Source organism: Engystomops pustulosus, chromosome 1 (genome assembly GCF_040894005.1).
Source record: "Engystomops pustulosus chromosome 1, aEngPut4.maternal, whole genome shotgun sequence".
NCBI lineage: Eukaryota > Metazoa > Chordata > Amphibia > Anura > Leptodactylidae > Engystomops > Engystomops pustulosus.
In genome coordinates, this window is record NC_092411.1 from 61,755,960 (window position 1) to 61,767,876 (window position 11,917).

At 39.1% G+C, this 11,917-nt stretch overlaps 1 protein-coding gene across 1 annotated transcript; it reads left to right on the forward strand.

Moving 5' to 3' along the window:
• The first annotated feature begins 2,276 nt into the window (after positions 1 to 2,276).
• Positions 2,277 to 8,263, forward strand: MINAR2 (membrane integral NOTCH2 associated receptor 2). Its single transcript, XM_072120526.1, has 3 exons — positions 2,277 to 2,467; positions 3,859 to 4,098; positions 8,084 to 8,263. The coding sequence occupies exons 1-3, from the start codon at positions 2,342 to 2,344 to the stop codon at positions 8,261 to 8,263; spliced, it is 546 nt and encodes a 181-aa protein (XP_071976627.1). The 5' UTR covers positions 2,277 to 2,341.
• Positions 8,264 to 11,917: the final 3,654 nt, after the last annotated feature.

Sequence of the window (11,917 nt, forward strand, 5' to 3'; positions counted from 1 at the left end):
CGTGGCGGGGAAGTTCATGGTGTGATTTGGAAATCAGAAAATCGTTAATATTTTTTTTAAATAAATAATTGCAAAATATTTCAACTAAAATATAGCATTAATGTGAAGTAGAGCATGTCATGAAAAAACAGTATGAAAATAAAATTGGCAAGATAAAGCATTCCAAAGTTATAACTGCATGTAGTGGCTTTTTCCTAAAGGTGGAAATGAGCTGTTTCCTTAATGAGTAACTGAAAAGGTTTTTGTTTTTCCACAAATAAATAGCTCTTGGGATGTAAAACAAATTTGTTTTGTTACCTACATCCAGCAGTTTCTTTGCTATAGCCCTCAAATTATCTTAGTGCTGCAATAGCTGCTCACTCTCCATGTGCCGATAAGCCGTGTGAGTCTGTACTTTGGTTATACTTTGTCTCTGAGTTGGTTTCATGGGAGGGGAGGAGCTGCTGCTCCCTGCTCTCAGTGGAAGAGGACATGTGATATTTTATGTAGCAGAGCTGGATGTGTCTAAGTTAATACAGATGTCTCCTGCACAGAATAGTGAGGTACAAGATGTCTCTGTTCCCTATCAGTTCCTCCATCCCATTCTGAAATTCTACAGAACTTTCTCTGTCTCTCTCTGCACCTCATGCTGCTCCATTCCCCCACCTTATCATCAGCAGTATCAGCTTTGTGCAGATAAGCTATTGACCCTTAGTACCCACACAGCACAGGCTATACATTTCATGTAACTGGTGTACTTGGATTTCTTTCACTTATTACATGTTCCCTGCTCCTTCATGTGATGGCAGCTGCCAGACTAGTCACCATATGCATAATGTATGTGCACTGTGCAGTGTTCAGTGGGCAAGCTAACTGACCTCAGCTTGAGGGCAAAGGCTCACAGACATTACTCTACCCCACTTCACCTCTGGTGAGAAAGTTGTCAAACTGAAGAGAAAATGCCATACCTTTGGAAAAAAAGGGTGAGCAAGACAAAGTAGGCATCATTCTGTTTGTTTTCAAAGGGGGAATCACATATAGTAATTTGGTAAAATCACTATAACTTTACAGTTACACTTTAAGGGATTAACTGACATCAACTGACCTAATAAGAGTAAATACTAGATGTTCTGAAAAAAATGCATTTGAAAAACAGTATCTATTGTATTATGTATATGTATGTGAAATATATGTGTAATGTAATAAATGATTAGTATTCAACTCTATCCCCTGAAAGTGCTTTAGTGTTTCAATGAACCATTAATGCTAATAAGAGGCATAAACCAGTACTTGCTTTAAACCCTCTCCCAACACGTGTCAGGAGTCAACTCTATTACACAGGTGACACTTGCTAGGAACTGTCTGTGCTGGCACCGGTCACAGCTGTTTACCTGTTAGGTGCGGCATTCAAACCTGAGCAATTTTAAAACAATATTGGATGAAATAATATCCATCTTTTAAATATGAAAATAAAGGTTATATTTTAGTGACCAATTTTTTCTTTGCTCACAAACCTGAGCACAGCACCTAACAGGCATTTTAAAGGCTCCTATAGCAGCCATTAGTGTTTCTATATTATGTTCTGTCTGAGACAGTACAGTATACTGCAATAAAGGCAGTCCCCTACTAAAGAACACTCGACTTACATACGACCCCTAGTTACAAATGGACCTCTGGATATAGGTAATTTCATGTACTTTAGTCCTAGGCTACAATAAACAGCTGTAACAGTTATCAACAGTTTCTGTAATGAAGCTTTAGTGTTAATCTTGGTTCTTGGTGTTGACAACCCAACATTTTTAAAATCCAATTGTCACAGAGACCAAAAAAGTTCTGGCTGGGATTACAATGATAAAATATACAGTTCTGACTTACATACAAATTCAACTTAAGAACAAACCTACAGACCCTATCTTGTATGTAACCCGGGGACTGCCTGTACAGTTTTATTGCAATCTATTGTATAAGTGATCCAAACCCACAGGTTTCAAGTACACTAGAGAGGCTGAAATTATAGTAATTTTTTTTTTAAGTTTTCAAAATAATGAAAAAAATGAAAAGAAACCTAATCAACCTCCCCGATCCCTAGAAAAAATATATAAATAAGTAAACAATTAAAATCATAAACATATAAGGTATCGCTGCCTCCCAAAATGTCCGATCTATTAAAATAATAATGGTGCATTAAAAAGACTTTAAAAAAACGCAGCTGGGAATGACATTATCCTGGACGGAATCGAGACGAGTTGTGGACTACAATTTCACTCACCTGTGAGATCCCCTATGAATAATGGATGCAGACTGTATTCTACTGCAGAGATAGGAAGGTTGTGGACTTTGCCTCATGGAATGAGCTGGAAACATGGATCTCTCTGTATTGCCAAACAACAACCACCCTGACAAATTTCTTCGTTTAGATGTGAACAATTTACTGACAAATTCAGCAGCTTTACATGCAAGACAATGGCACAACAAGGTCTATTTACAGGTGAGTACGATGAGAAATTAACAAAAATTTTAGATGTGAAAACCATGAAACCAGTCATTTATAGTAGGATATTTATGTTCTTTTATTTTACCTACATATATGATATGTTAGCTTGTTTCAGCTACAGAGAAGAATTAGAAATATATTATTTGATACTAATAGAGCCCGACCTATTACACATAAGCACATAATATTACTATGTGAATAAGGTTGCGATCACATCTATTGTTTATGTCCTGGCGGGATGTAACTGGTGATATTTTGTGCCCTTCATAATAACATCCTGTACAGAGAAATGCTACACATAATGTATGTATGTCTAGAACAAGGAGACTTTGAGCTCCAAAGGAAATGTTGTAGATTAAGTAATCCTTAAAGGGAACCTGTCACCAGGAGACCCATTTTTAGCACTCCCCCAGTCCCCACAGAGCATAGTACATACACTGCCAAAGTGTTTTTGTATAAAAAATTGGTCTTACAGAAAAAAAGATATGTTATATTGTACCTTTCATTAGCATCTGCTGTGTGGCTAGGCAGTTGCCATATGGGAGGGACTGGAAAGGAGCAGTTCCCCCCCACCCTTGGGAAACATGTGACCTTTTCAAATATATAAATAACTCCCCACACTCGGGATTGGCTGTAGAGGAGCAGGGGGCGTCGCTAAGCCCAGTGATAGGTGTTTTCATATATTTGAAAAGGTCACATGGAGTAGCTGTTCCCCAAAGGTGGGGGGGGACTGCTCCTTTCCAGCTCCTCCCAAAAGGCAACTGCCTAGTCACACAGGAGATGCTAATGAAAGGTACAATATAACATATCTTTTTTTCTGTAAAACCAATTTTTAATACAAAAACACTTTGGCAGTGTATGTACTATGCTCTGTGGGGACAGGGGGAGTGCTAAAAATGGGTCCCCTGGTGAAAGGTTCCCTTTAAGAAAACAATGGGATCATTTCTGACTTCCGGTGTTAAAGTGCCACACTGGCAATACTGAGTAGCTGTGTATCACTTATTGGGGCACATTTACTTACCCGGTCACTGGAGGTCACTGAAAGTGCATTGTTCGTCTATAATGTTGCGTCCGGCGATTCACTAAGATTGTGCGCCAGAAATCATGAATGTGACGCTTCCCCGCTCAGGTCCGACATTTTAAACATAGGGCTTGCGACACTATTTAAAAGTTAAATACCACGCTCTGTCCGGATCAGTCGGACCGTCCGGCAGCACACCCCCTTAATTTGTGCCACATGGAAGCCCCCGCAGCTGCGCCACAAAAAGGGTAGCGTGCGACACACTTTAAAAACAAAACTAATATTGGCAAAACTATTGTGTGATTGTAACATATGTCACCTATGTCATTACTGTACCTTCAATGCATTATTTATCTTACAACAGAGAGAAACCAATGCCAAAGAACCTCCACCGTCATCAACAATGGACAGCCCAGCCGTACTGGACAAGACACTTGTTGATCACTTTACTCCAGAGATCCTAAAATCTACAATTAAAACAAATCCATTGTACAAGGATAAGACAAAGGAAGTGAAGATAGAACCAAGGAAAAAACAACCATCATGGACTATTCAGGATTACGACAGTCATTCCCCTAACCCAAAGCTCTCAATCTATATGAAGGTATGTCTATAGAAGCTGTGAGAGGTTTACTATATTTAAGATCAGATAATCCTTCATTAGTCCCACAGTGGGGAAATTCACAGCATTACAGCAGCAGAGAGAATACAGTACAAACAATGACAGAACAATAATGTTAGGGATAAATGAACAAAAAGAAAAAAGGGATAAAAAGACAAGAAAAGGAAGGCAAGCAATGATCGGCAGTTTGATATTCAGTTTGTGGATGTAACCTGCTGGGACTAGTTAGGGGCAAAGCTTACTTCTATTTGGGCCTTGTTTGTTGAACAGCCTGATGGCAGCGGAGAGGAATGACTTACGATAACGCTCCCTTTCACATTTGGGGTGAAGCAGTCAGTCACACTGGTGCTCCCCAATGCCACCACAGTCTCATGCAAGGGATGGGAGCTATTCTCCAGAATAGTTTTTAACTTACACATTTATACAGTATGCTTACCATTTAAAGGAATGGCCTGGGTATTATAACTCCTTCTTTTCTCTGTTAATACAGGAGAGGTTATCATGTTCAGAATCTTTCTGGTAAATGTAGGGCAGTTACAAAGTTGTCACACTTTAGGACATCATAATGGGGGGCATTTATTATTGACTTTCAAACATAAAACTGGCAGATTTTTGTTCCCCTTGCTGCACCTGTTGCACCTTATTCATGAAGTGTCGGCACAATATCAGTGGTATTCCAACACTCACAAAATTGTGGCGCTGCTTGTGAATCCGACACTTTTCCGACTCGTTTTGTGGCGCACACTTTTAACCGCTAAAAGCTGGTCTAGGGAGTTCTATGAATGGGGAGACTGTTCTAAACCTTTTTGTTCTCACGCCAAATCATTAATCCCTTGCACCACAAACTTACATCCCACTGAAAATGATGTCACGATTCCAGCGCCACCCTGCGCATAAATTGACAAATGCCTGCTGTTAAGTCAGGGTATTACAAACATAAATAGTAAGGATTTCCGCTGCACACTGGTTGAGGGAGGTCACAGGTGCTCTGGAGAGGGGCCCAATCCATTGTAATAAGAGCAAATTATAACTCCAGTAACATTATTGTTCTGTGCTAAATTGAACCTTTATTTAAATTTTATAGCCAACATCCAAAAAGGGACGTTTTGGACATAAAATTCATTTTGCTGGTATTACAAACATTGCAGGATATGAATCTGCAGCACAAGGAAAGGGAACAAAAAAAGAAAATTTTAACTGTATATTTATTTTGTAGATGGCAATGTTACAGCTTGCTGCTCATGAAAAGACCCTTCAGTGTGAAATGTTTAATGTATTATGAACTTTTCAATTCGGAATTTGCCGATAAGCACCAAATCAAGTTGAAATGTTTTCTCATTAATTTTAGACAAACCAATGTTTCTCCACTTACACCTGGAAATCGGTACAAGGCAGTCCCCGGGTTACATACAAGATAGGGTCTGTAGGTTCGTTCTCAAGTTGAATTTGTATGTAAGTCGGAACTGTATATTTTATCATTGTAATCCCAGCCAGAACTTTTTTGGTCTCTGTGACAATTGGATTTTGAAAATGTTTAGTTGCCATAAGAATCAATATTAACACTAAAGCTTCATTACAGACACCTGTGATAACTGTTATAGCTGTTTATTGTAGCTTTGGACTAAAGTAAAATAAATTACCAAAATCCAGAGGTCCGTTTGTAACTTGGGGTTGTATGTAAGTCGAGTGTTCTTAAGTAGAGGACCGCCTGTATATGATTTTTTCCAGTCCTCTACAACACTAATAAAAACATCCTATCTCATTTTGTTAATTTTCTTCTAATTTTGTGCATGGTCATTTTCATGCTAAAAATGACCATAATGTTAACTCATAATGTAACTAATCACAATAAGAGCTATTTATCAGTATTTTAGAGGACTAGCAGGAATTATTATAAATTACTACATTTTCCAGGATTGGAGGCAGTTGTAGAGGACTATCATGGCTTATATATCAATTTTCATAACAATATGGAGCAACATCAGTTTAGACTGATGAGTAAGATGAGCAAATCATTCAAGATTTACTGAAGGAAAACCAACAAAAGATGTCTAAGATTCCAAGACAAGCCCATAGACCGACCAAGATATGGGGCATGAATGGAGGGAGACATGATGGTGAATGAAGACCACTGACCATCACCAGGAAACATCTTCTAGACAAAATAAGTGACACTGACAATTGGCATACTAGTTATACACTTTGTATGTGTTCCACCATATTAATTCAACTTTACAGAAGACTTCAATAAATGAGAAGTTTTCATTAGAATTATAAGTAATATATGTTTTCAAGCACATATTTGATAAAAAAAAAGAAGAAATGTTGGGAATGTTATTTCTTTTTGATATCTACCCAAAACAATGTTTATTGGCCAAAGGTATCCTTACTGGCCTATAAGCTTGCTAGCCAATATGCTACCAAAGAATGTCACGAAGTTCCTGTTACTTCTGCCAGACACGTCTGGCGATTCTTGTGTTAGAACCTGGCAGTGTGTCATAACAAAAATGTTCTATAGACAAACCTAAGAATAACAAGAATACCACAAATAAATCCAAAAAATTCCTTTACCTGGGGCTCAGGAAGCTGGTGCATAATGTAACAGTACAAACCTAAGCCACTTCACAACTTTTCAAAAAGGGTAAGGGCTGTTGTCAAAGATAGTAGCGGCCCTGTGTAAGAATATGTATGGGCCCAATGCATGTAAATAGGCCCAATGATCTCCAATAGCTTAATGTAAAGCAACCCCCTATATCTCACTGACAATGAAATACATATACTCTTTGTCTTTTTCTAGCTAAAACCCTTATTATTGTAAAGGACTACACCTTAAAGGAGTTATCCAGGCTGAAAATTTGACCTAAGGATTGGTGATCAATATCAGAATGTTGGGATTTCAACACCAAGAACCTCCACATATAAATTATCATCAGTAGCGTTTAGACAGAGAGTGAAACAGGAAGCAGACAGCTCCATTCTCTGTGTAGTGGCTGAATCTAGTCAAAACAAAATCTGAAATCTGGTTGTGACGAGTACATGTTATCTATATAATCTATGCTATCAGTACAGAAAAATTATCTATGAAAACCCTTCAACAGCCAAGGTGTATATAATAGGAACCATTGTATTCTGTACTATGAATTCAAAATTAGAAATCACTTTAGAAACCTATAAGCTGTTCACCTCCACTCAACTCATTGGCCCACATTTATTGAAGTGTTTGCCCCAGTTTTTTTGTCTGGATTTACACTGAAAAAACATGCAAACTGCTTGTACGTGTGCAACAGATTCATAAAATTTGGCGACGTTCTTCATGAATCTGGCGCACCCCACACTGTTTCGACAGTGTGCACCAACTTTATTTTTTTGCACCTTTAATATTGGGTGTGTGTCACAATTCTGTAGGACACTGCATGATAAATGTGTCACGCGGACCGACTGCGTACTGTAAGGGCTTTGGGCATAGTTTAGCCTTCTTAAATACATGTGAAAGCATGATGCACTGAAAAGTACATGCCATGTGAGACAGAAAACTGGGGCCGGGGCTTTAAAAGATATCTACCACCAGGATGAAGGAACATAAACCAAGCACACTGACATGCTGGTGTGTGCCCCCTCTGGCAGAATCTACTCTTCTTTTAGCTTCTAATGCCCAGGATTTTACAAAAAAAAGGCATTTAAGATTATGCAAATGAGCCTGAGCCTTTTTTGCCTTAAAAACAAGGGCATAAGAAACTAAAAGAAGAGAAGATCCTGCCCGAGGGGGCACACACCAGTATGCCGGTGTGCTTGGTTTACAATCCTGGTGGTGAATGTCCTTTAATAAATGTGGGCCATTATGTTCTACGGTCAGTGAATTGTGTGGTGACTTCGAAAATTGTAATAATTTACCGAATGAGCATATTACTGCATATTACATCATATAAGATATCTGAGTGTTAATAAAGTTATTATTATATTTTTTCAGGAAAATCCAAATGATTTACATTACTGGCTTGAAGATATTTATACACCTGGGTATGACTCTTTGCTAAAGAAGAAGGAGAAGGAACAGAAGAATTCAAGATATTGTAAACTATTTGCATTTTCGGCACTTCTTGTTTGCATTCTCATTGCCATAGTGACGGTTACTGTTTTATTTACTTAATAGTCACCTGTTCCTTAAAAATTTTACCACATTTTTTATAAAACTGTAAAAATATCACAAAGTAATTTAACATACAGCAGGTACTGTTTTTACAATAATAAACCAGAATGTCAGCATCTGCCTGGGTGTGCTTTGTACATTATGTGAAATAGCATGTTCCACGCCAAAGTGTCAAACTATTCCTTCTTCAAAGCTTATGTGACTGCTATATATATAAAATTTTGAATAAAAGTGCAATTAAGTCATTTTTTTCCACTTATAACTCATAGGCGGTATACTACTGTATATCAATTTTTTATGCACCAACCATTTCGAAGCCCATTGGCACATTACCATAAACCGCAAGCAAAAGAATGTAAGTTTCCTAATTCTAAACTAAGAATACCAAGTAAGAAGGGGCCATATTTGTATTTTTAAACTATTGTTGTTATTAGACTATTATTTTATACGTATATTAACCAGAAAACAGTTAATTTGATGAAGTGAATATGATACAAAGCAATGAAAGAAATTCAAAATTGTTAAAAGCAACTAAATAAGCGATTGAGCAGCACTCCAGGTCCAAGATAAGTTTATCCCACTAAAATTTTTACAGCGCAAACTTTCACACTCTCAATGTACGATGTATGATCCAACGAAGGGTAAATTCTTTTCATCAAATGCGTTGTCTACAATAAAGTAAAAGCTTACTTAAAGGAAATCTACCACCAGGATAAAGGATTGTAAACCAAGTGCACTGACACTGACACTGACACTGGTGTGGGCCCCCTCTGGCAGGATCTGCTCTTCTTTAAACTTCTTTTGCCCTTATTTGTAAAAAAAAAAAGACTTCTAAAATTATGCAAATGAGCCTGAGGGGCTCCATGCTCCATGGGTGTTAATGAGCCTGGAGCTCCTTCAGGATCATTTGCAGAATTTTTAGAGCCTTTGTTTTCTTATAAACAAGGGCATACAAAGCTTAACCCCTTAACGCTCTGCGCCGTAGCTCTACGGCGCAGAGGTATAAGGGATGTATGAAGAGGGCTCACGGGCTGAGTCCTCTTCATACAAAGGTGGGGGTTTTTGCATATTGCACAAAACCCCCACTGCTAATAACCGCGGTCGGTGCTTGCACCGATCGCGGCTATTAACCCCTTCAACGCCGCCGGCAAAGTCGCCGGCGGCGTTTAAAAGACGGCGGCGCGCGGGCGCCGCCATCTTTTTTCCGATCGCCACGCCCCCGAACGTCATCGGGGGGCGGCGATCGGTTGCCATGGTAGCCTCGTGTCTTCTTTTGACACGAGGCTATCTGGCAGCTGCAGATTCGTTACAATGAGCCAGTGGCTCATTGTAATGAATGTGCTGCAAAAATGCCATATATTGCAATACAGAAGTATTGCAGTATATGGTAGCAGCGATCTGACCATCTAGGGTTAATGTACCCTAGATGGTCTAAAAGATAGTGAAAAAAAAAATTAAAAAAAAAGTTTAAAAAATAAAAAAAATTAATAAAATATTAAAAGTTCAAATCACCCCCCTTTCCCTAGAACGGATATAAAACATAATAAACAGTAAAAATCACAAACATATTAGGTATCGCCGCGTCCCAAAATGCCCGATCTATCAAAATATTAAAACGGTTACGGCCGGCGGTGACCTCCGAGGCGGGAAATGGCGCCCAAATGTCCGAAATGCGACTTTTACACCTTTTTACATAACATAAAAAATGAAATAAAAAATGATCAAAATGTCGCACAGACCTCAAAATGGTAGCAATGAAAACGTCGCCTCATTTCGCAAAAAATGACCCCTCACACATTTCCGTGCGCCAAAGTATGAAAAAGTTATTAGCGTCAGAAGATGGCAAAAATTTTTTTTTCTTTTTTGTACACATTCGTTTAATTTTTGAAAATTTATTAAAACACAATAAAACCTATATAAATTTGGTATCACCGCGATCGCACCGAACCAAAGAATAAAGTAGGTGTGTTATTTGGAGCGAAGAGTGAAAGTCGTAAAAACTGAGCCCACAAGAACGTGACGCACGTGCATTTTTTTTCAATTTTTCCACATTTGGAATTTTTTTTCAGCTTCGCAGTACACGGCATGTTAAAATAAATAACATTACGGGAAAGTAAAATTTGTTACGCACAAAATAAGCCCTCACACAGGTCTGTACACGGAAAAATGAAAAAGTTATGGATTTTTGAAGTTGGAGAGCGCGAAAAGAGCCGGAAAACCCTCCGTCCTTAAGGGGTTAAAGAAGAGCAGATCCTGCCAGAGGGAGCACAGACGAGTATGTCAGTGTGCAAGGTTTACAATCCTTCCTCCTGGTGGAAGATGTCCTTTAAAAAGTCTGGACCACCCGTGATGGAGTTACAGAACCCCAATATTTTTCTGTAAAAGATGATTTCCTATTTGTAATCTGCCCAATGTGTTGTCCAAGGAGGGAAACAGCCTTCTGCAAGAAAGTGGATAGAGATGTGCGACCATAGGTGAGAGCATCTTCTTGCCCCCCAGCATTTTCTGCATTGCGGGTGCCCTATGAGGGCTTTTTCTATTTTCCTTTTCTAGTACCATTGACCCTCTAAATAAAGGCTTTTTCAAACGAGTTACTATGTGTAACTGTAATAATGCAAAGTGACCATGTTCAATATTATCATTTACATTAATTCGATAATTATCCTCTTTACAATGTAGTTAATATGATGTATGTTTATGGTACAGTCTGTACTGTAGTTTAATTATACAATAATAAAAAACCTCCTGGGGAATTGTCCATTCCTCTATAAAGCAGCTCATAGTTCACACACTGCTACCAGGGATTATTTACAGGCGTTGATGTATAATATCAGGTGACAAGAGCAGAAGGTTTACACAATGCACCTCCTTTGTAGAACAGGACTAGCATTATTTATGACAGATAACGTGACATCTTCCAGTTTGATGCGCAGTTGGATAGACGGCAAATAAATTTTACATATATTTAAGGTTGTCATTAAATTTTGCTGTCAACAAAGTACGGTGTCCACCAATAGCAGTGTATTCATAGTGGAATTCAGCCCCCCGAAACCCGCACAACTATCCGTACAATTACCCCTTTATTTATTTAGTGCCTTGACCCCACCCACTAGTGTGCCAGCAAAATATAATTCTCCTTTTAGCAACCCCTACATAGCATATTGCCTCATTCCTGTCAGGATCAGTGGTAGGATCCTCTGTACCACCACAGATGACATAAGCCGACACTTGGGACAGGAGTCTAAGTGGTACCCGGTTTTCAACAGCGCCCGCAGCAAAGCAGATTGGACTTGCTGCAGCATGGTACCACCAGGTCGTTCCATAAGCGCGACTTTGTCCATGGTGACGGCCAAGGTGTAGTACAGAATCATAAGGCAAAGTTGTGGTCGGGGACAGGCAGGAGGTCAAGACAGGCAGCACAGGATCAGAGTCGGGACGTAGTGGTAGGTCAGGATAGGCAGCACAGGATCAGAGTCAGGGAGGTAGCGGTAGGGCAGGACAGGCAGCACAGGATCGGAGTCAGAAATGGAATCAAGATCACAACAGGAAATCAGGATAATCGCAAAGGGCTTGGAATACAACTTTCTCTTAGGCATAGAAGTAGAAAGATCTGGCAGGGGTCACAGGAAGAGGTTGAGCATTTACAGGTTGTCA

Excerpts from the sequence above, each read along its gene's own strand:
- MINAR2 (XM_072120526.1), top strand. The coding sequence starts at position 2,342 with ATGGATCTCTCTGTATTGCCAAACAACAACCACCCTGACAAATTTCTT. Across the intron at positions 2,468-3,858 it reads ACAACAAGGTCTATTTACAG|AGAGAAACCAATGCCAAAGA; the intron begins GTGAGTACGATG and ends ATCTTACAACAG. Across the intron at positions 4,099-8,083 it reads AGCTCTCAATCTATATGAAG|GAAAATCCAAATGATTTACA; the intron begins GTATGTCTATAG and ends ATATTTTTTCAG.